At 48.3% G+C, this 22,927-nt stretch overlaps 1 protein-coding gene across 1 annotated transcript in view; it reads right to left on the bottom strand.

Moving 5' to 3' along the window:
- Positions 1–22,927, bottom strand: part of LOC144266498 (NACHT, LRR and PYD domains-containing protein 12-like) — a 121,802-nt gene that overhangs the window by 28,654 nt on the left and 70,221 nt on the right. The window contains exons 7-8 of the mRNA XM_077819932.1: positions 15,942–16,109; positions 10,290–10,460 (exon numbers count right to left, since the gene is read on the bottom strand). Of these exons, the coding sequence (XP_077676058.1) occupies positions 10,290–10,460; positions 15,942–16,109 (339 nt within the window). The remainder of the gene's footprint in view (positions 1–10,289; positions 10,461–15,941; positions 16,110–22,927) is intronic.

Genomic DNA, 22,927 nt, shown 5'->3' on the forward strand with positions numbered 1-22,927 from the left:
CCAGACCCCTCGCTACTTGTTGCCCTTTGCCCCACCCAGCCCCACTTGCCCACACTCATGTGTGCCTGTGTTTTCCCCCCATTTTGTCTGATTTCTACTCAACTGTATTCCCCACCCCCCCGCCGCCCACATACCCCTTCACTCCCAGTGCGACTGGAGAAGCTGACCCCACCACACATACTGTTTAGAACAATCCCCCTCAGCTCTTCATATATTGGATTAATTCCCCACTTAAACTTTGCTCCCTTCTTACGCTTCTGTGATCTAGTGGGGAGAAGATATTAGCTTTCCCCCAGCCCCTTCCTTATATATCCCTCTCACGTGGCTTTTCCTGTCACCTGTCCTCAATGGGAGAGCCCGCCCCAACCTTGGGCAAGGCTTCTGCTGTGGTGTCTTGGTCCATGGTGGGAAGCCTGGGACTGAGGGAGGGGAATCCCAACCACTGTTCACACACCCCCTAGGCTCTCTCCCCTTTCTGCCCCTACGGCTACCATCAACACCTCTGTCACCACCATCGTCACTCCCTCTGGGGCAGCAGCAGAAGGCACAGCCAGGGACTCTGCTGCCAAACCCACCACCACCCAGAGAGCCCCTCAGTCAGGAAGAAGGGCCAGGGCAGAAAAGAGGGAAAGAGCCCTGCCCAGAAGGCTCCTGCCGCTGTGGTGTTGGCTGCAATTGCTGCAGCCCGGCTATCAGCTGCGGCTCCCCGTCCCGCTGACATCCCTTCCCCAGTGCTGCTGGAGGGCAATGGGGTGTCTGTGGACTTGGTGATTCTGCAGACTTCTCAGCTCCTAACCTGCCACGGGACAAGCTGTAATTGTTCCTGAAAGACTCACAAGGATCCAGGAGGAAGGAGCAGCTCACTCTCTAGCATTGGGAGGATTTTGATCTTGTCTTCCACAGTGTGACAGTCTTATTGGGGGACGATGAAGGGAGCAAAGGGCAGTGCTCTGCAGCCTACCAGTGGGCCTGCAAGTTCCATGACTCCCTAGTCACCTTTGGGATCGAGCACAGGTTGCTGTGTGGTTCTGAGGGTACAGGCAGCACCACCAGCTGTGAGGATCTTCAGCTCCGGTAATGAGATCTACACCATCACACTCTCAACATCAGGGGCTGTAGTGTGAGTCTCCACAGGTGCCAGGTACTGTCCTACCTTCGCAAAGGGGGTGGATACTCTTTGATCTTCCTGCAGGAGTCTCAATCCGAATCAGCTGTCAAAGCCAGCTGGTAGCTGGAATGGGGGTGCAGGGTGTATACCAGACAGATCACTGAGTTTTTGGGATGGATGGTGACCCTGTTTTCATCAAAATTTTGCCAGCTCACCTGCTGGATCACTGCATCCAGGTGTAGCATCTGATCCTCAATCCTGGGTAGGGACTTTAACACTATCCTTGACACGTGCATCCTCACTGGCAGATAGACTTGTCAGGCCCCCACAGACACCCTCAGGCAGATCATCGACCATCCTTCCCTGGTCGAAGTCTGGCACAATCACCGCCTGGATGATTCCACCACTGTGACCTGTGTCCAGGTGGAGGAGTCTCATTCATGGCACTCCTGCTTGGACCGTATCTATGTCTCCTGTTTTACCATCTTGCAGGCCAACTCCTCTGGACAGCCCCATTCTCGAGTCACCACATGGTGGCTGTGAAGGTTGTTTTAACACTTGAGTGGCCGGTGCTCGCCTACTAGCATTTTAACAAGATCCTGCTGGAGGGGAGGACTTTATAGCTTCCTTCTGGGAGTTCTGGCTGGTGGGGGAAGGGGCAGGGGAATGCCTTTTCCTCAGCGCTGAGGTGGTGAGACATGGGGAAGGTGCACGTTGGGCTTTTCCATCATGTCTACACCCTGGTGGCCAGTTAAATGAGGGATAGGATAATAGAGCAGTCAGAGAGGGAGGTTTTGGAGCTGGATTGGTGCATGACTGTTTGCCCCAGGGATCCATAACTCTGCAGGGAGTGTCAGGAAAAGCAGGATAAGGTCTAGGCCATCAACAACAGGCCCAAGGCACTTTTGTTTGGTCAAGTTCCTAGCTCCTTTGAGAGATGGATTGCAGCTCATGCTTCATCTGTGCCTGGAGAAGAGGGGTGTCAGCAGCCACCTGGAGGAGGACAACACCCCTCTCATGGATCTGGTGGAGATGCAGGGAAGGGCAAAGGCTTTCTACACCAACCTTCTCCCTGGTTCCAACCAATGCTCACGCATGCAGGGTCCTGTTGGATGAACTCCCTCTGGTCAGTGTAGGCAACCAGAACCAGCTGATGCTTCCTCTCACGCTGGCCAAGTGTTCAGAAACCCTCCCTGTGATGCCCATAAACCAGTCTCCAACCATTGACAGGCTGACCATGGAGTTCTACTGAATGTTCTGAGACGTCCTTGGCCTGGACCTTGCTATCATCTGGGCCAAGTCCCTGGGGAGCAAGGTGCTCCCCCTGTCATGAAGGAGGGCCATGTTTGCTCTGCTGCAGAAGAATGGGGACCTCCATGATCTGAAGAATTGGCACCCAGTTTCCCTGCTCAGCACGGAGTATAAGGTCATAGCAAAGGCCATCTCGCTGCAGCTGATGTCCATGCTGGTGAACGTGATCAACCCTGACCAGACCTACATTGTCCAGAGCCAGACCATCCTCAGGAACCTTTAGCTGCTCCAGGACTTTCTCCACCTCCACAAGTTGGACACATGGATGGTTGTGTTGGTGCATGCTGATGACTTACTCCTTGTGGCGCAGGACCTGGGAGACCTGGTAAAGGTGGAAGCTTGTTCAGGCATTGATTCAGCAGCCTCCTCTGCTCAGGTCAACTCCCGTGACCTGATAGTCAGGGACATGTGGCAGGTGGCTCGTTCTCACCTGCGCTCCATGCCATCCCGTGGGGAGAAGCTCTGCTGCTCTATCTCTGTGTTTAACCTCTCTGCCACTTGTGGGACTGGGTAGAGAGCCCTTTCCCCTTCCCCTCCCCCTCCCCGCTATGCTGTGCAAACCTGATTGGCTGGGGGATGGGTGCCTGTCCGAAATGACACAGAATTCACTACAGACCACCTAGGAGGGTTAGAGCCAAGGAACAGACAAGGGGTAGGATGAGGAACAAGCCCAGGAAAATTTGGAGAGAGAAGAAAGGAAGAGCTGAGCAGCAGTAGGAGCAGCAGCCTTGAGCTGGGGAGATAGAGTCTGAAGCAGGAGCTGCTTTGAGGAAAGCCAGATGCTGCACTGTGTTTGCAAAAGGGGACTCTTACAGACACACAGCTTGGAGCCAACAGGACAGCTGAGCTCACACAGCAAGACCCACCATTCTGAGCTCAGAGCACATGCTAGCATCAGAGTGCATGGACAGGTTGGACTGACCCAACCAGGTGGCGTTCAGGGTGTTGCATGGGTACAGGACAGAGAGTCTGTGTGTGTCTAGCCAGGCATGAGGGAGGGCTCTGTGCTGTATGCTGTGCCAAAGGCAAGGGAGTCTGTAACTCCTGCTACAGAGCCTAGCCAGGTGGAGATGGTATTCCTGGCTTTGCCCGGCTAAGATAAAAGTGTTTTTCTATTGTTAAGTGTTGTGACTCGGACCCCGTAGGAGGGATGGCTGGTGTTTATACAGAGGCACATGGCTGGTACCTGTGACCCTTTCCCAACTCTGGGAATCTCCCACCTGACACATCAATCTTCCTGCACTGGAGAACTGGATTGACCTGGAGGCTAGGGTGTCTGACCAGCTGTGGACATGGATGGGGCTGTTCCAGAGCCTTTCACTTCAGGAGAGGGCACTGCTGACCAACCAACTAATTCTGTCCATGCTCTGGCACCTGTTTAACACCTGAGCCTGCCGGGAAAGCACTGGGTGTCTGAGCCTCCCATTGGGAGAGGGAGGGCAAGGCCTAGTTTTCATCCTCAGCCAGGCCCACATGTTCCACCTTCAAGCTCTGCAGAGACTCCTTTATGGTGATCGTAGTCCGGCATGAGGTGTGCTGGTGCACGCGTTCCTCCGCCGCTTCTGAGGGCTCTGGTGTGACTGGAAGCTCTTTTATATCCATCCAAGAAGTCTCCCTTGAGACTTGTCCTAGCTGCTGGTCCAAGCAGGACCTGGGAGTTATTTTCAGCAACCTGGTACATAGCAATCACCAAGGGGGAAGACCTCAGGTGGTATAGTCCCCCTTGGTGCACCAGAGGATGGTCCTGGCTGGTGTCACCAGAATTGAAGACCTCCTGAACTCTTGTGAGAGGGACTGGGTGGACCCCCTGGTGTTTGGCCAGAGCATGGGGTTGACCACCCTGAGCATCTCGCACTGTGTGCTCCAGGAGGTGTGGGCTGCCTTGCCCCCTGCTTCTCTTGTGTATCTCACTACTCACCCCGGCCCTCCAGAGCTTGTCATCAGGCCTCTCCCCGGGGAGCCTCCTCGGCTGCCTTCACAGGTTTTCTGAGCAGGATAAACACAATCCAGTGACTCCATCTCTGAGCTGTGTTCTGAGAACATCTCTACACACTCATGCTCCACACTTCGCCCTCCTGTCCCACCCTGACACCAAGTGGTGGGACCAGCTGCCACCTGTGGAGGGCAGGGACCCCTGATGGGCCAGCCTGTACTCCACCCCAGTGCGACAGCCCACCAGAGATCTCAGCTAGTGGCTCCTCCATGGCGCTGAGCATGGCGTGTGATTGGTGTAGTTCACGGAAGGGACACTTGACTCTTTTTCAACAAGAGGGAGACCCTAGTCCATGTGAGTGCCTCAGGCTGCAGCCCCCATTCTGGATCCTCCAGCTGAGGTTCTGGCTGCACCCCCACTTGTATTTGCAAACCCCATCCATGGCCCCACAAATGGAGATGTCCTCCTCAACCGCCTCCTGGCACTGGCTAAGATGGCCTTCCTCAGACCAGGAGGAAGGAGCTTGACAAGGGAGTGCTCTGTGACTGTGGGACCTGTTTCTGGTCCCATGTTTCCTCACATTTCTGGGCAGCTCCTCTGAACAGCATTCACTGGCTCCTTGGACTCCTTTGATGGTGTGATGAGAACTAGCTGGGGTTCTCTGCTCGGTGTTCCCTTCCCTTCCCTCGTTTTGTCCATATGACCTTTACTCCCCTCCCTGTTTTTTATTTGGTGTCCTCTGTAGTCATAGAATCATAGAACATGAAGGGATCTCAAGGGGTCATCTAGTCTAGTCCTCTGAACTCATGGCAGGACTAAGTATTATCTAGAGCATTTCTGACAGGTGTTTGTCTATCCTGTCCTTAAAAATCTCTAATGATGGAGACTCCACAACCTCCCGAGGCAATTTATTTCACTACTTAACTACCCTGACAGTTCAGAAGTTTTTCCCAATGTCCAACCTAAACCTTCCTTGCTGCAATTTAAGCACAATGCTTCTTGTTGTATCCTCAGAGGTTAAGAAAAACAATTTTTCTTCCTCCTCCTTGTAACAACCTTTTACATACTTGAAAACTGTTATCATGTCTCAGTCTTCTCTTCTCCAGACTAAACAAACCCAGTTTTTTTCAATCTTCCCCCATAGGTCATGTTTTCTAGACTTTTAATGGTTTTTGTTGCTCTTCTCTGGACTGTCTCCAATTTGTCCACATCCTTCCTGAAATTTGGTGCTCAGAACTGGACATAATACTCCAGTTGAGGCCTAATCAGCATGGAGTAGAAAGGAAGAATTTCTTCTTGTGTCTTGCTTAAATTACTCCTGCTAATACATCCCAGCATGATGTTCCCTTTTTTTGCAAGGGAGTGACACTGTTTACTCATATTAAGCTTGTGGTCCACTATGACCCCTAAATCCCTTTCTACAAGTACTCCTTCCTAGGAAGTCATTTCCCATTTTGTATGTGTGCAACTGATTGTTCCTTCCTAAATGGAGTACTTTGCATTTGTCCTTGTTGAATTTCATCCTGTTTACTTCAGACCATTTCTCTAGTTTGTCCAGATCATATTGAATTTTAATCCTATCCTCCAAAGCACTTGCAACCCCTCCCCAGCTTGGTATTGTCCGCAACTCTGTATGCCATTATTTAAATCATTGATGAAGATGTTGAACAGAACTGGACCCGGACTCTGCGGAATCCCACTCATTATGCCCTTCCAGCATGATTTTGAACCACTGATAACTACTCTCTGGGAATGGTTTTCCAACCAGTTTTGCACCCATCTTGTAGTAGCTCCAGATAGGTTGCATTTCCCTAGTTTGTTTATGAGAAGGTCATGCAAGATTGTATCAGAAACTTTACTAAAGTCAAGATATACCACATTTACGGCTTCCCCCCATCCACAAGCCTGGCTACCCTGTCAAAGAAAGCTATCAGGTCAGTTTGACATAATTTGTTTTTGACAAATCCATGCTGACTGTTATTTATCACCTTATTATCTTTTTGATGTTTGCAAACTGATTACTTAATTATTTGCTCCATTATCTTTCTGGGTACAGAAGTTAAGCTGATTGGTCTGTAATTCCCTGGGTTGTCCTTATTTTCCTTTTTATAGATTATCACTATATTTGCCCTTTTCTAGTCTTCTGGAATCTCTCCTGTCTTCAATGACTTCTCAAAGATAATCACTAATGGCTCAGATATTTCCTCAGTCAGCTCCTTCAGTATTCTAGGATGCCTTTCATCAGGCCCTGGTGACTTGAAGACATCTAATTTGTCCAAGTAATTTTTAAATTGTTCTTTCCTTATTTTAGCCTCTTCTGATCCTACCTCATTTTAACTAGCATTCACTACGTTAGACATCCAATCACCACAAACCTTCTTGGTGAAAATCAAAACAAAGAAGTCAATAAGCACCTCTGCCATTTCCACATTTTCTATTGTTATCCCCCTCCCCGCCCCCCCCACACACATTGAGTAGTGGGTTGTACAGACAACAGCCTCTTTCACTACACAAGCCCAAGCAGTAATACAGAGCATTTCCTCCCTGTCCCCACAAACACACCAGTCTGAACCCAGGTCATTGATTAGTAATTTCCTTTCTTTATGTGAAGAATGTCTCCCTGGAAGCAGCATGACTGTATCTCTCAGTGCTAGGACCAAGGTTCTACCCCATGCTTCAGACACCAGGCTCTCAATAATAGATTCCTTGGAAGGTCTGAGTTCCTCAGCTGTGTCGATGCTGCAGGTTTTGTCTGAAGCTCCATCAGAGAGCAGGTGAGGAGATCTAGCCCTTCCCATAGCTAACACACAAATATTTATTCTATTTGCCCATTTATTATTTATGTTTACAGCTGGTTCTGAAGAATGATGGTATTTTTTCTTCCCAGTCTCTTTGGGAGTGGGAGCCAGTGTTACATTCATGTTAAAACCCTAGGCTTCAGAGTCTGAGCCCCAACTTTAAAGCTCTGTCTGCACAGTCTCCAAATTGCAGCACAGACATACCCTCAGACTCAAATTCCAAGCTATGTGTCTTGCTGATGTTCAAATGTACCCCTCCCAGCCCATCTGCTTAGCACAACTGGGTTCCCCGCTTCCAGAGGGGCTTTCTGGGTGTGTGAGAAATGATCTTTCTCCCTTCTCTGTATCAGCCCCACCTGCCATGGCTCGAGGTGGGTTTACAGGGCTTGCAGCATGAAGGGATTCACAGTGAATCCCAGAGAGTGCTCCTTTTAGTATGTTTCAGAGCTGGGACACAGGGGTCTCCACCCCAGGTAAATGCAGGCTCCTGTCCAGGCTAGCGCTGGGCATAGAATGGGTTGTTCAGTTTGCTGACAACTTCAAACAATTACAATAATGTTTCATTTAGAGTTGAATGGAAAATGAAACTTTTCAAAATTTTTGATGAGTTGAAAAGTCAGAAAAAAAAATTCAAGTTGAAACGTTTCATGTTCACCCATCTCAATTTTTTCATTTTGATTTCAGGCACTTTTACCAATAGCAAGGGAGGACTAGATTAATCATATGGCTGGAGGAAGTGCTGGTGGTGCCCTCTGGATAAGTGTTAGTCCAGTGTGATCTGTGAGTCCTAGATACAGCTCCCCACAGCCCCCAATGGAGAATGGATTTGAATTTGGGACTACAGGATATTCTGGTGTGGGGCTTTCTCAGTCTCTCCTATTGAAGTTCCACTTTTTATAAATAATTAAATAGCTAGTGGATCAGGGACGTGAACTGAGGTCTCCAACCTGCTAGCTGAGTGCCCCAACTCATCCATGGGCAGTAGAGTCATTCTCACTGTCTTTCCCTGGCCCAATGACTATTCACTGTCATTAATTAATAGTCATTCTTACCACTATGAATAACACAATGGTAGGTTTAGGAGAGAGGTGTTTTGATGGAAATGACAAGGAGAACTCCATTAGGCAGGAATTCTGGAATAGTTCTGAGTACCACTTTGTCTGGTAAAAGCTGAAGAAAAGGGGATTTATTATATAACACAGTTAATTCAGTGACCCTTCTCATGAAGTTGATTTTAATTGTCACAGTTCAGGGACCTGCACTGTTATTTCCCCTCATTGGTCCAGCAAGGTCTCCCCCACTCAGGCTTCCAGCTCACCTGGCCATTGCTTTTCCTGGGAGGAGACCCATGTCTTTCTCCTTTCTCACTTGGGTATTTTCAGGCTGAACAGTTAGTTCCCTGCCATCACTCTGTTATTCTCAGCAAACAACAGTCTGCCTAAGCAGGCCTGCTCCTCTCCTCTTCTCAGAGATGATACACAGCGTAATGGCCCCAGTTATAAGTTCTTTTTTCAGGGCATACCCTGAAAACACAGGCCACCCTTTATCAAACCAGATGACCAAGCCCTTAGTGTGTTGTGGAAAGTCTGAGACAGGGCTAGTCAGCAGGGGCCTCCTCTCAGAAAAATTCCAGGGGATGGGGAGCGAAGTTGTGTCAGCATATAGAACAATATTTGTGGATATATTACATCCTAGAGAGGCGGGGAGTGGAAGACATAATGGAGCATACAGACCTACAGAAAGTCCAGCGGGAAGCAGGGACAACTGCCCCCTAGAAAATGATGCCCCTGCTGGTAAGTATGAGAAGATATAAATTTGTTTTTACAGCTTTACGGAGAGGTACCCACTTGGGGAGGCGGAGAAACCAGGATCAGAGTTTTGGGCAGCTGTGCACACTGGGGTATCCCGATGTGTAAACAGAACATTTGGGCAATTGCCCAAGCCATGGGTGCCTCCTTCCATAGGGGAGGAGAACAATAAACTAGAGAGAGCTGTTTTCTTTTGTTCTTCCTCCTTGGACGGGATAATGTGCAAAGGGTTGAGACCTATTCCCTTGCTAGTGCACAAGGAGACTGGGCCCATTTGCACAGTACATACGAGTCACAAATGCTTTTATAAGAATAACCCAAGATGGGAACCTTCCAGCTGCAGCAGAAGACGCAGCTGTTCCTACATGTCCTGTTATTCCCCAAGCCAGTTCTGTGGATGAACTCACTGTGTTGGCCTCATTATTCCAGGATAAGACCCCAAAATCTGGACCCCTTAAAAACACCAAAAATGCCATAGAGATTGGCTGTTACAGACACGGCCCTCAGGGGATCCTTTGCCTTCTGTGATTTATTCTGTAACTCAAGTAACTCAGACCTTGTTGACTTTCCTGTATGGTGTAAGAGGATCAAAAAAGTACCACATTGGCTAAACAAAGTAAAAGAAACAGTTAGAGGCAAAAAAGCATTCCTACTGAGGATAACAGAAAGGAGCCTAAACTCTGGCAAGTGAAGCGTAAAAATATAACTGGGAAGGCCAAAACATAATTTGAAGAACAGCAAGCCAAAGACTCAAAAAGTAACAGCATAGAATCATAGAATATCAGGTTTGGAAGGGACCTCAGGAGGTCATCTAGTCCAACAACTAGCCCCGAGATGAATCATATCCATCTACATGCTGCCAGGTGGAGCTTCGAGGCCTTGCTTGTGGGCTGATGGGGTTAGATGGCAGCGGAAGCACCTCAGCCCTTCAGGTAGTGTGTCTGATGTTCTTGGGAGAGAATGGGAGTCCGGGCATTACAGGTTAGCGGCATTAATCCCAGTGGTATGGACAGATTCTGCAAAAGGAGGCTGATTTTGCTATTCACTCTGCTGATATAAGTTTTAAAACCAATTCTTAATTAAAATGCATTGGTTTTAAAACTTATACCAAGAGGCCGTGGAGTTAGTTGTCTAGGGTGGCCCAGCTTTACTTATATTTTCCACTCTCACAGGCTGGACACATTGTGCGTCCTTCCTGCAAGTGCTGTACATACACTTGATTTTCAGATTCTCCTTGTAACTGCAGGGAGCAGACACCAGATATGCACCCTGTTGAGCACTTTACATAAAGGACACCCATAAATGCATAAAGGAGGCCAAATGTTACTTACCACAGTTTCTCTAATTTGCAGTTCGGGTGTGTCAGTCCCTCACACAGCAGCCGCACGCCGGCATCTCCCAGTTTATTACCACTTAGGTCCAGCTCTGCCAGGCTCTGGCTGGTTCTGAGAACAGCAGCGAGATCCCCACAGCCAGCGTCTGCGACACCGCACTCCTCCAAGCTGCAGGAGAGAGAAAGATGGAGAAGGGGGATCAGGGTGTGAACGGGGCTCATCACAGCTGTTCTGGCAGGCGGCCCTGCCCACCTGCCCCTCTCTCTGACCAATCAGCATCCAGAATGAGTCAGAAGTCCCGCTACAGACTCTGACTCAAGCCCACGTCCTTATCCACTCTCTAAACTCCACCCCTTGCCATTTACCCTTCACCAGTGAACAATAACAATGGTCTGACACCTCAAAACTGCCATTGACAAATGAGGAATAAGGTTTGGGGTAAGACTCCTTCCTTCCTTCCTTCCCTCCTGAGCACCACCCCCTCACCCTCTCCACTGACCAACCAGAATTCAGAAAAGGTAAAAAGTTGCCCTTTAAGTCCCGACCACTCAGCTCCTGACCAATCAGCTTGGACTTTGCACTGATCAGCCCTGGGATGGTGTGACCCAATCAGAGCAGGCCCCACCCCAGGCAGCTGGGCCAGGCTCAGAGCAGGACGAGCTGGAATATCCTGCCCCCTCCACGCCCCTGGCACGAGCTTGGCTGCTGTCTCCTGTCTCTGACCCCAGCTCTGACCCTCAGACATGGGGCGGGGAGGCAGCTGGCAGGCCCAGCACTGGCAGCCTCTCTTCCTCTGAGACCAGGGACCAAAGTTGGGGAGAAACAAAGAGTGGAAGATCCCCATGGCAGGGGGTTCCCCTAGGTTTCGGGAGGGAAGAATCCCTGAAAGGAGGGCGACTGTGTGACCCAGTTATACAGGTGTCCGGTTTTCAACTGGAAAGTCTAGTCGAAAGGGGACCTGTACCGTGTCCGTCACGAGACACAAAAAGTCCAGTTACTGCAGATGGTGGGGAGGAGGTGCAGGGAGGTGATAGGTTGTCAACCCATGCCAGCCCCTGCTCATTCAGGACCTCTTCCTACATGCATCTTGTGGGTAGTCAGGCTCCACATCGAGGGGTGAAGCTCACATCCCAGCCCTGGGAGCACAGGGAGCCAAGCTCGGGAGTCGGGGGAGAGATGGGGCGGTGGAAGGGATTGAATGATGAGGAAGCGGGAAGGGTAAGAGCAGCTAGCAATGGGGGAAGGCAGGGAGAGGAGTGAGTGGAGGGCCGCAAGGGAAGTGGCGGAGCGGGGGGAGGTTCCAGCACTCCTGCTTTAGTGTCCAGTTTTCAGAAATTAGAAAATTGGCAACCCTACTCTGTTGGCAGGGCTTGTTCCAGAGGCTCTGGTGGGGTAATAAAAGCAGAAGTTCTGCTGGTTTCTGTAACTCACCAGCAGAGCCTGGGCTCCTGATGGAGCTGCCAGCCAGCTGAGTCGGTAACCATGGCAGCAGGCCACCTATGACCATGTGCACTTCAAAGACCACCCGCAAACATGAGTGTCTTTGCCCTCCTTCAAGGGCTCACAGCGAGCCCCCTGCACTCTCAAGCACAAGCCCTCCCCACATCCAAAAGCTGCTAAATCTTGCACACATGTTGAGACACCCCTCCCACCAGAACTGTCACCTGCACAGCCTCCTTCATCACCTCAGTTGCCTTAAAAAATTGTTACTCTGCCAAATAGAGGGGAACCCCAACATTTGGGAGAGAAAAAGCCGCTGAATTCATACAAGGGAGAGAAGCAGGCATTCCTTGGGGAGTCCCCAGGTTCTGTCAGGGTTTGTAGAACCCCCAAGATATTTTGGAGGCAGGAAGAGAGGAGCCTGCAATGGGGGTTAGGGGAGAGATTCTAAGATTGGGTCAAATAGGGGGAGAAAAACCCCAAAGGTGTATGTGAGAATCTGAGGGGATAAACCCTATTTTGGGGCGGTGTGAAGAGAAGAGGGCATTCAAGTTGAAGCAGAAGAGGAACCCCCCCCCCAAAAAAAATTTAAAGGTTAAGAGAGAGAGAGAGGACACCTGAGAAGGTAAGGAGAAAGAGAACCCAAAGTGTGGGGAGGACTTTTGAGGGGAATGGACCTCACTTGGAATTAAAAGGAGACCCCTTCTGCCACTCAGTGGTAATAAAGGGAGTAAGGAAAGAACACCCCCCCCCCATATACACACCCTGATATCTTCAATGAAAGAGATAAGGCTAAGGCAGGTTTGGGAAATACCCACCATGGTGTAGAGGAAGGAGACCTCCAAAGAAGAGCACTGAAAGTGGGGAAAGACTGTAAAGGAAACAGGGGACACTCCTGGAAAGTAATATGAAGGACAGAGGAGAATTAATAAGGATACAGAGAGCAAGACAGAAATAATTAATGAATCGTGGAAGGAGTCTCTAGGGAGCAGCAGGAGGAAAACGGAGAAGATGGAGTGAGAGGGAGGAATGGTAGGAAAAAGAAAATGGTTAAATTTGAGGGCAAACACAGACACTCAAAAGACTGAAGGAAAAAAGAGACAGAGAGAGAAGAAAATATCTGAGCAAAGGGAGAAACAACAGAACAAATACAAAACAAACTTAAAAAAGGGAAGACAGAGTGGCACTTAGAATTTTTTTATAAAATATTTTATAGTAAGTTTGATGTTAAAACGTTGCATTAAGATTCACGCTCACTGTATGTTGCCAAATATTCAAAAATGACAAGTCAGGCCGCAAAAAGTCTTAAACTGAGCATCGTCATGTGACTGTCTTAAAACTCATGAGATTTAAAAAATATATATATCCTGAATTCATTGTATTTGGCACTACAAGAAGGATGTGGAAAAATTGGAAAGAGTCCAGCGGAGGGCAACAAAAATGATTAGGGGACTGGAACACATGACTTATGAGGAGAGGCTGAGGGAACCGGGGATGTTTAGTCTTCAGAAGAGAAGAATGAGGGGGGATTTGATAGCTGCTTTCAACTACTTGAAAGGGGGTTCCAAAGAGGATGGCTCTGAACTGTTCTCAGTGGTAGCAGATGACAGAACAAGGAGTAATGGTCTCAAGTTGCAGTGGGGGAGATTTAGGTTGGATATTAGGAAAAATTTTTCACTAGGAGGGTGGTGAAACACTGGAATGCGTTACCTAGGGAGGTGGTGGAATCTCCTTCCCTAGAAGTTTTTAAGGTCAGGCTTGACAAAGCCCTGGCTGGGATGCTTTAGTCGGGGATCGGTCCTGCTTTGAGCAGGGGGTTGGACTAGATGACCTCCTGAGGTCCCTTCCAACCCTGATATTCTATGATTCTATGATAGCGGCCTAGTGGGGTAGATGGTGACAGAAACACCTCAGCACTCCAGGCCATGGATCTGATGTTCCTGCGACAACAAAGGGGAACCTGCATTGGGAATTAGGGGCATTAACCCCAAACCTCCAGTGAGGGACAGCAGCTAGTGCAACAGAAGGCTGATTTTGCAGATGACTCTGCTGGTGCTTTGGGGGCAGATTTTCCAGGGGGCTCAGCATCCAACCTGCAGATCCTTTGAAAATCTGGTCACAAGTAACACAATGGGAGCTGCTGGGTGCGGAGCTCTCTTGAAAATCTGGCGTCAAGTCCTGAGAGTTCACCAGAACCTCAGAGGCCTGGAATGGGGCTTCTATCTTGAAAGCAGAAAAAACAGAGCAGAAATGTATTTAAAGACAAAAAGGAAGAGCCACAGCTTTCCCCAAAAGGTTTAGTTTCTTATAATGAGTCCAACACTGGCACCTGCTCTCACCTGCCCTGTTTGTAACTGTAAACACACATCCCCATCCCCAACAGGCTGCACTTCAGAGGGTGTTTCTTCAAATTGGTGGTGGTTCTCAGCTGGGAGCACAGTCAGCCCCAGCCCTGGGGACATCAAAGGCAGAAGCCACCATGGCTGGGGCTGAAGCTTAAACCCAAACTGAGTATTTCTGCTCAGATGGGGAGATTTAGAATCCTCAGATCCCTTGTATCTCTTTTGTTTTTATTCATTGTATACAGTAAAAGCTGTTTTATCTGGCATGTTGGGAGAATGGGGGAGGGGGGTGCTGGAAAGTGAAAAATGCCGGTTAACTAAGAGGGAGGGAGTTTGGGTGCAGGAGGCACAGCCAATGGGAGCTGCAGGGGTGGCGCCTGTGGTCAGAGGCAGCATGCAGAGCTGCCTGGCCACACCTCCGCCTAGGAGCAGCCGGGACAGGTTTCCGCTTGAGGGGAGCTGTCCAAGTTGAGCAGCCCCCGGATCCAGCACCCTGCACCCCCTCCCGCACCCCAAACCCCCTCCCACACTCAAACTTCCTCCCAGAGCCCACGCTTCGCACCCCCTCTTGTGCCCCAAATCCCTGATGGTCCCATGCCAACCAGACTATGAACTGGCATTTCAATGAAGATCAGAAATGCTGGTTTATAGAGATTTCCTATTGGTGAAGAGCTGGATAAAACAGCTTTTACTGTATATGAAAATTCAAGGTGTCAAAATTATTAGAATAATCTATAAAATAGGCTGTTAGCTGAAAGGTAACAGTGACCTCTTTTTAATAAATGCATTTTATTAAAAGTTGTTTATATACATACATATATTCCCTGAAAAACAGGGGGCTGAGGAGCTAATTGTCAGGTGTGGGCTCAGATTTATGTAGTTTCCATTTTCCAAACAGGGCAGGCCGGGACATGTTGTGACCCATGTACTGGAGACACTGAACTCTCAGGTTCTCCATGTAGCTGCAGGGACCAGCCACCAGCCATGCACCCTGTCAAGCTCTTTACATAGAAGATGTCATAAATACAAAGGGAAGGGTAACCACCTTTCTGTATACAGTGCTATAAAATCCCTCCTGGCCAGAGGCAAAGTCTTTTTACCTGTAAAGGGTTAAGAAGCTCAGGTAACCTGGCTGGCACCTGACCCAAAATGACCAATGAGGGACAAGATACTTTCAAATCTGGGGGAGGGGAGGAGGGGGGCGAGAAAGGCTTTTGTCTGTCTGTGTGATACCTTTGCCGGGAACAGATCAAGGCCTCCAACTACTGTAAAGTTAGTAAGTAATCTAGCTAGAAAATGTGTTAGGTTTTCTTTGTTTTGGCTTGTGAAATTCGCTGTGCTGGAGGAAATGTGTATTCCTGTTTTTCTGTCTTTTTGTAACTTAAGGTTTTGCCTAGAGGGATTCTCTATGTTTTGAATCTGACTGCCTGTAAGATTATCTTCCATTCTGAACTTACAGAGTTGTTCTCTTATCTTTTTTTTATTCTTCTAATAAAGTTCTGTTTTTTAAGAATCTGATTGGGTTTTTTGGGTCTTAAAAATCCAAAGCTGGTTTGTGCTCACCTTGTTTATTCTCAAGCCTCCCCAAGAAAGGGGGTGTAAGGGTTTGGGGGGATATTTTGGGGAAATAGGAAATCCAAGTGGTCCTTTCCCTGTTCTTTGTCTAAATCACTTGGTGGTAGCAGGATACTGTTCAAAGACAAGGCAAAATTTGTGCCTTGGGGAAGTTTTTAACCTAAGCTGGTAAAAATAAGCTTAGAGGGTCTTTCATGAGGGTCCCCACATCTGTATCCCAGAGTTCAGAGTGGGGAGGGAACCCTGACAGAGGACATCTGTAAACACACAGATGAACCCAAATCTTACTTACTTCAGGCTCTGTAATTTGCAGTTTTGTTTCAGTCCCTCACACAGCAGCTTCACGCCGGCATCTCCCAATTTATTACCACCCAGCTTCAGCTCTGTCAGGCTCTGGTTGGTTCTGAGAAGAGTGGCGAGATCCCCACAGCAAGTGTCTGTGAGATCACACTCCTCAAAGCTGCAGGAGAGAGAAACACAGAAAAGGAGGATCACGGTGTGAACAGGACTCATCACAGCTGTTCTGACAGGCGGCCCCACCCACCAGCCCCTCTCCCTGACCAATCAGCATTGAGAATGGGCCAGAAATTCTACCCTAGGCCCTGTCTCAAGCCCCACCCCTTACCCAATAAGTAACCAATGTTGGATGGATCTTCCTGCTTAAGCCCCACTGCTTCCCCTTCAGAAATAACCAGTCAGCACTGAGAATGGCCCAGATATGTAAATCCCCAAAACTTTGTCACTGACCAATGAGGAATAAGATTTTCAGTAAGAAATAAGATTTTCCTACCTGGGTAGCCCCCCAGCCCTTTCTACTGACCAACCAGAATTCAGGATGGGCACAAGGTCCCTTAAGTCCTGCCCACTCAGCTCTCAACCAATCAGGTTGGACTTGGCACAGATCAGCCCAGGAATGGTGCAACCCAATGAGAGCAGGCCTATCGCTACAGGGAGGCTGTAGGGGGAGCCCCCTCCGCAGGCAGCTGGGCCAGGCTCAGAGCAGGAGCTGAGAGATCCTGATCCTCCGCGCCCCTTGCACCAGCTCTGCAAAGCACAGCCCTCTGAAGCCCCTGGCCTTGGCTACTGTCAAAAGGTCAGGATACTGGGCTAGATGGACCATTTGTGAGCCAAACTCTCAGGCAAACCAGGGTTACTCGCTCAACTGCCCTTCCCACAGTGTCTGCACTGACTCAGCCCTCAGGCATGCAACAACAACCTATCCCTGACCAAAGCCTGGGTCATGTGTCTCCCAGGCTCAGGTATTTCCACAGGCCCACCAGAGCTGCAGATCAGTCTGCACAACAGCACTACCTGGCCAGGAACCCTCCTGCTGCCTCGCAGTGCATCAGATTCTGGAGACTCCCAACCTACTCCTGGCCCAGCCTTGCCTGAGCCCTGTCCCAGTATTGTCCGTGGCCTACTCTAACCTTGCTCCAGCCCTGTCACCGACCTGCTCCAGCCTTGCCTCTGCCTGCTGATCCTCCCCAGACCCTGAGACTCTGACTACTCGGCTTCAACCTTTGGCCTGTATATGGACACTGGCTTCAATACTGACTTGGCTTGTCCCTGGACTCTGACCACCTGCCCTCGACCTCTCTCCTGCCCCTGGACTTCAGTTACAGTTTAGAGTCTGGTTCATCTACAGACTTTGATCGCAGTTTTGATCCCGGCCTGTTCCTGGATCTCATTTCCAACACCACCCTTGGCCTAAGCCCAACTGTACACTTAGCTGCAGCCTACACTCCAACCCCTAGGCCTGCTTTTCAGAGGCACTGCCTGACACCATTGGTCTGACCCAGTATGGCCATTCTTTATTTTGTTGACCACTACCCATATATATGTAAATACACAAAAACACAAACGTTATCTCCCCGCATGTCTTTAAGGGTTGAATCTGAGTTATTTATCCTGCAGAACACTTAACCCTTTCTGGTCATGCATCACAATAGGTTTGAGGTAGGCTTGGATGAATACAACATATCTAACTTCAGGATTTGATGAAAAGCCAAAAGAGAACAGAAGGAAAGAAAGGGGGGCAGAAAACAACAAAACAAAGGAAGGGAGAACAATGCAGGATCTTATGTGCTTCTGTGGTGCTGCTAGTTACATACCCCACTGATGGGCTGGGGATTGGACGTCATGATAATGTGATGACGTTCAGCACTCACAGGTGAAAACAAAGTTCCTCAAACAAGTTTAAGGCCAGCCGGCTTTCCTCTCAGGAAGAAAGTCCTTTAGATGAGCCAAGATGAGTTGCAGTGCTGGCAGTCTGGGGGGTGAGCTGGTATGCAAGGTGGGATGGGAGATGAGAGGGAAAGCTCATCTGAAGTGATCTGAATATTTTTTTCCCAAAGTTTTTTTTTAAGGAACCCAAAAATGGGAAAAGTGGGCTTCATAGTTCATCTCCCTTACCATTTTGTCCACCAATTAGGCCTAATATCCTTCACACCAATATCTGACTCCACATCATCTGTTTTTCACAAACATAATTTCAGCAGTCCTTGGATTATATTAATATGGACTTTTTGGTTTAGATTAATCTATTTTCTCTATCTGATTTTCTTGCACCTCTAACAAGATTCAATTTTTTAAATAGCTTGGCCTGTTTTTCATGGTTATTAACATCTTGTGGACTCTCACATACTGTTTACATTTGAGCTCACAATACGGATACAACTTTTAGGCCTAATGGTCACAACAGCTCCACACTCTGACAATTAGACCTGGGGAGGGAAGGCAGCTGCCAGGCCCAGAACTGACGACATCACACCCACCTTCCCACTGAGGGATCAAAGCGGAGAAAGACAAAGGAGAAAAGAACCTCACAGTAAGGGGGATCCCTGATATTTGGGGAGAGAAGAGCCCCTGAGAGGGGGCGACCATGTGAAACTGTTGGCAGGGTCTGTTTCACACTCCCTGTTGAGTTTCTAAAAGTAGAAGTTCTGTTTGTTTCTGTAATGCTCCAGCAGAGTCTGGGCTCCTGATAAAGCTGCCAACCATCTCAGTGGGTATCCATGGCAGCAGGCTGACGATGACCATGTGCACCTCAGGGACTATCGCCAAGCATGGCTGTCTTTGTCCTCCTTCAAGGCCTCAAAGGGAGCCCCCTGCACACCCAAGCATGAGCCCTCCCCACCCCCAACAGCTGCCAAATTCTGTACACACATCCAGACATCACACCCACCAGAACTGGACATGGCATTGACTCCTCCATCACTACAGTTGCCTTGAAACTTGGTCATCCTACTGAAGGGGGAGCAGAGCGCCCAGTGCTTGGGAGAGAAAAAGAGTCACTGAATTTGTATAAGGGAGAGAAGCCCTCAATCCCTGGGTGAGCCCACAAGTTCTGTAAGGGAGAGCAGAGCCCCCAAGATGTTTTGGATGCAGAATGAGAGAAGCCCCCACTGGGGCGAGGGACTCTAAGGTTGGGGTGTAGATGCGGAGAAAAACCCCATGGGTATATGGCAAAATTGGGGAGATAAACCCTAACTTGTGGGGCAGGGGCTGGGGAGCAAGGACAACATTCAAGATAAAGCGATGGAGAAAATCCCCATGAAATTTACAGATAAAACAAGAGAGAAGACACCTGAGAAGGTGAGGAGAAAGAGACCCCAAAGTGGGGAGAGGAAATTTGAGGGGAAAGAAGGACCCCAACTGGATCCCAAAGGAGAAAACCCTGTTCCCACAACAGTAGAGAAGGAAAATAAGAAAGAGACAAGAAAATACCCTAGCAAAGAGAAATAAGCGAAAAGATTTAAAAAACAGGGGTGGGGGAGAGGAGAAATAGTGGAACTCAATGTGTTTTTAAGTTATTTTGCAGAAAGGTTGCAACCAAAGGGTTGCAATAATATAGCTACTCATTGAATGTTACCAAATAATGAGTCAGGTGTCAAGGAATCTTAACTGAAAACAGTCACAAATCTGGCTTAAAAATCATGAAATTTTCAACATTATCCTGTATAAGACAGTATCATTCTCTGTGATAAAAGGGGTCTCAGAGGTCTCAGGGAAAGGTAGAGGAACGTGAGTCCATCATTTCTGAGATCTGAGTCAGGAATAGCCTTATTTTTTGTTTATAACAAAGTGTTAAGTGTGAAATAAAGGGTTTTCAGTCCTGATTTAACTGTAAATCTTAATGCATACTTAATAATGGAGATGCTACTACCCCTCTAGACGTTTTCCAAATTAAACAAATTTCATGCTGGGTTTTAGAATAGAGTTGTGCGTACATCTATTGGCAAACAATCATATGTATTTGAGGTCATGTGGTTTTGGTGCACATCTCCCATAACAATTTGTGCTTTGATACACTAGTGCAGAGTTTCAGATGAACACCAGATGAATGATCTTCTTATTCTAAGTCAATAGAATTTTGCATCTGAAATGTATGAAAAACCTGCTTTTACTGGTTTGGAGTCTGGTGTATATGATGGGCTCGTTAGTAGGTTCCCAGTTCATGAGTGATTTTTCTGCAGAATCTGTCATAATGAGAGCTACTCCCTCTGAATCCTTGTTGTCACTATGCCCGCAGTAAATCAGATGTTTCTTCTCTTGCCTGAAGCACTTCTTATCCACATCTCTCAATCTGCTCTCACCGATGCCAGGATTTCAAGTCTATAGTTGTCCATAACTCTCATGATCTGTAAGATCTTTGATTTTTGAAACATTGTTCTCACATTCCAGTAACCAACTCTGAAGTGTTTTCTTGCTGTCAGCATCAAAATTTTCAGGGCCTTGGCCTCCAGAGACTGGCTTTCATCGGGAGCCTTCCTGAAGCACAAAGGGGCAACAGTGTTCATTTTCACCAGAATGGTAGCCTGGTTCTGTTTCTATGACTGGTGAGGTGTTTTTACAAGACTACGTGTTTAGCTCTGCACTCAACCCTCCCCACGTTATCCGGGCTTGGGACTGACAGACACAGGCACAAGATGCAGCAACGCAGAAGTGTATTTGTAACACAAATACCAGTCTAGCATAGGTAGACAGCAAATGCCAAGAAGACCGAGACTTAGCTAATGATATTGCGCTATTGAGCAACAGCCCTGAAAACTTACAAAGTCAGACAACTTGGGAAAAATAGTAGGCCAAGCAGGGCTCAGAGTTAATTATGCTAAAACAAACATCCTTGAAACCCAGAGGTCAAGCAGTAACAGCACATTAGAATACAAAAACATCAAAAAAGTAGAACAATTTGACTATCTGGGCACGACCATATTGATCAACAGATACCTCAAGAAGGAAGTGACATCAAGTATAGGAAAGGCATTTACTAAACTCAGCAATTTATGGAAACCAAAGATATTCAGCACCAGAACAAAACTGAGAATCTTCAATTCAAACATAATCTCGGTGTTAACATAAGGCTGCTAGAACTGGAGAGCTACCAAAACTTTAGACAGAAAACTAGATGCCTTCGAAAATAAGTGCCTGCAAAAGATTCTTGGCATTGGTTGGAAAGATGTCGTCATCAACAAAAAGATCTAAGAAATCACCAACTAGCAGCTCATTTCCAACACAATCTGAGGGCACACTGGACATAGTTGGGGCATGTACTGCAGATGCCAACACAGACTCCCACATGAAGTTATCAAGTGAAAATCAACTGCTGTGAGAACACAAGGGTGTCCAAGAGAAAATCTGAAAAGAAACCTTAGCAGGGAGGGCAGAATAGTCCATCTAAACACTTTAGAGCAAATGGAAGCAGCAGCAAATGACAGAGAGGAATGGAAGAGACTGGTTTACACCCTGCGTGCCAACAATGGCAAGGGAAGGATGTAATAACATAATGTAGTAACTCCAGCAGTGCCTGGGGCTCAACCAAGAACAGGGCCTCATTGTGCTAGGAGCTGTTCAGAGTAGTAGCTAGTCCCTCCCCGGAAGAGTTTATGATGGATGGGAGTTGCTAGGTGGGGATTAGCTAAATGGAAGGAAATAGAAAGGGGGTGGGGAGGAAGGAATGAGTGGAGCATGGAAAGTGGCTGAGATGCACTGACTGTGAGGGGAGGGGAAAGGACGTAGCCAATCAGCACAAGGAACATAATGTCGAGAGTGACAACTTGTAGCAGGCTGTCTGACGACATCAGTGTCCATCAGCCCTGCTGAGTCTGCTTCTCTGTCTGCTCCTACTGGCTGAGAGTAATCTCTGGTCCTGGGCTTGGTTCTGGAGTTTCATGGAGGATTAAGACCATGGCATTAAACTGACAGCAGAAGCTGACCGGGACCCAATGGAGGGACTGGAGCACTGACGTGATGTGGTTGTAGAGGCATAAACCACAGAAGAGGTGGACAGTCCTTTTCTATCAGCTGCAACATATGGATTGTTAGATTCAGCACAATGAATTACAGTGATCTGGTCCGGCGATGAGTAGATTGAACTATTTGGCTAAGTCCTTGTCTGGGCAGAATGTGTGAAGTTTCTGAGCAAACTGCTGATTCCTATTCAAACTCTGTCATAGGTTGTTTCTCTAGAGCACCCCGTGGGGTGACGGTGGGCGCCTTTCTCATCCCTAAGGTCCCTTTCTGGCTGGAGGTGTCGCTATAGCGCTGGTTTGGATTACAGGGTGCTGTCTCCTAGCTGTTGGTCTTTGGGGCGTGTCTCCTCCTCCTTTAAGGCATGGCCGCAGTCAAAGACAGAAAAAAGCAAAGAAAATAATCCTGCAACCCACAAAACAGCCTGGGCTCACCCCACTGTTCCTCGCAAGCTAACAGGTAAATAGTCGCTGAGAAGGGGGCTGGGTTCCTAACACCCTGAGTGTCTGAGAGATCCAGGCTGAGCGCCCTGGGTGCTAATGAAAAGCAAAGCAGAGTAAAGATGGTTCCTCTGCTTCTCCAGAGGGTTCAGGCAGCACAGTCTCTTCTGCAGCTTCCCTGGATAGCAGCCCCTGCTCTGTGGGGCTAGGGAGCACTAGTTCTGCTTTCCTCTGAATGCCACCCTGCACTGACTGGGCAAGGATCCTCCCTATTAAGCAGCCACCCCTCTCCAGGTGCAACAGGTCTCAGAGGTCTGCCATGTTGGGGCTGACTGTGCCTGGAGGAGTTATTTAACCCCTTCCTGACTGGTGTGGAAATCTGTCCCACCACATACCCCACCTCAAGACGGAAGTCGGGATCCCCCAATCCATTCCTGATTTCCCCACTAGTCCCAATCAGGGCCGGCTCAACCCTCTGGAGCCACAGGGTGGAGCATGCTTGGTGAAGAAGGGACATTTGGAGATTGTAGCTGCAAAGTTGAAATAAGTCTCCACTGAGCATCGACACTGACATTTTTCAAAAACTTAC

Source organism: Eretmochelys imbricata, chromosome 6 (genome assembly GCF_965152235.1).
Source record: "Eretmochelys imbricata isolate rEreImb1 chromosome 6, rEreImb1.hap1, whole genome shotgun sequence".
In the NCBI taxonomy this organism is placed as follows: domain Eukaryota; kingdom Metazoa; phylum Chordata; order Testudines; family Cheloniidae; genus Eretmochelys; species Eretmochelys imbricata.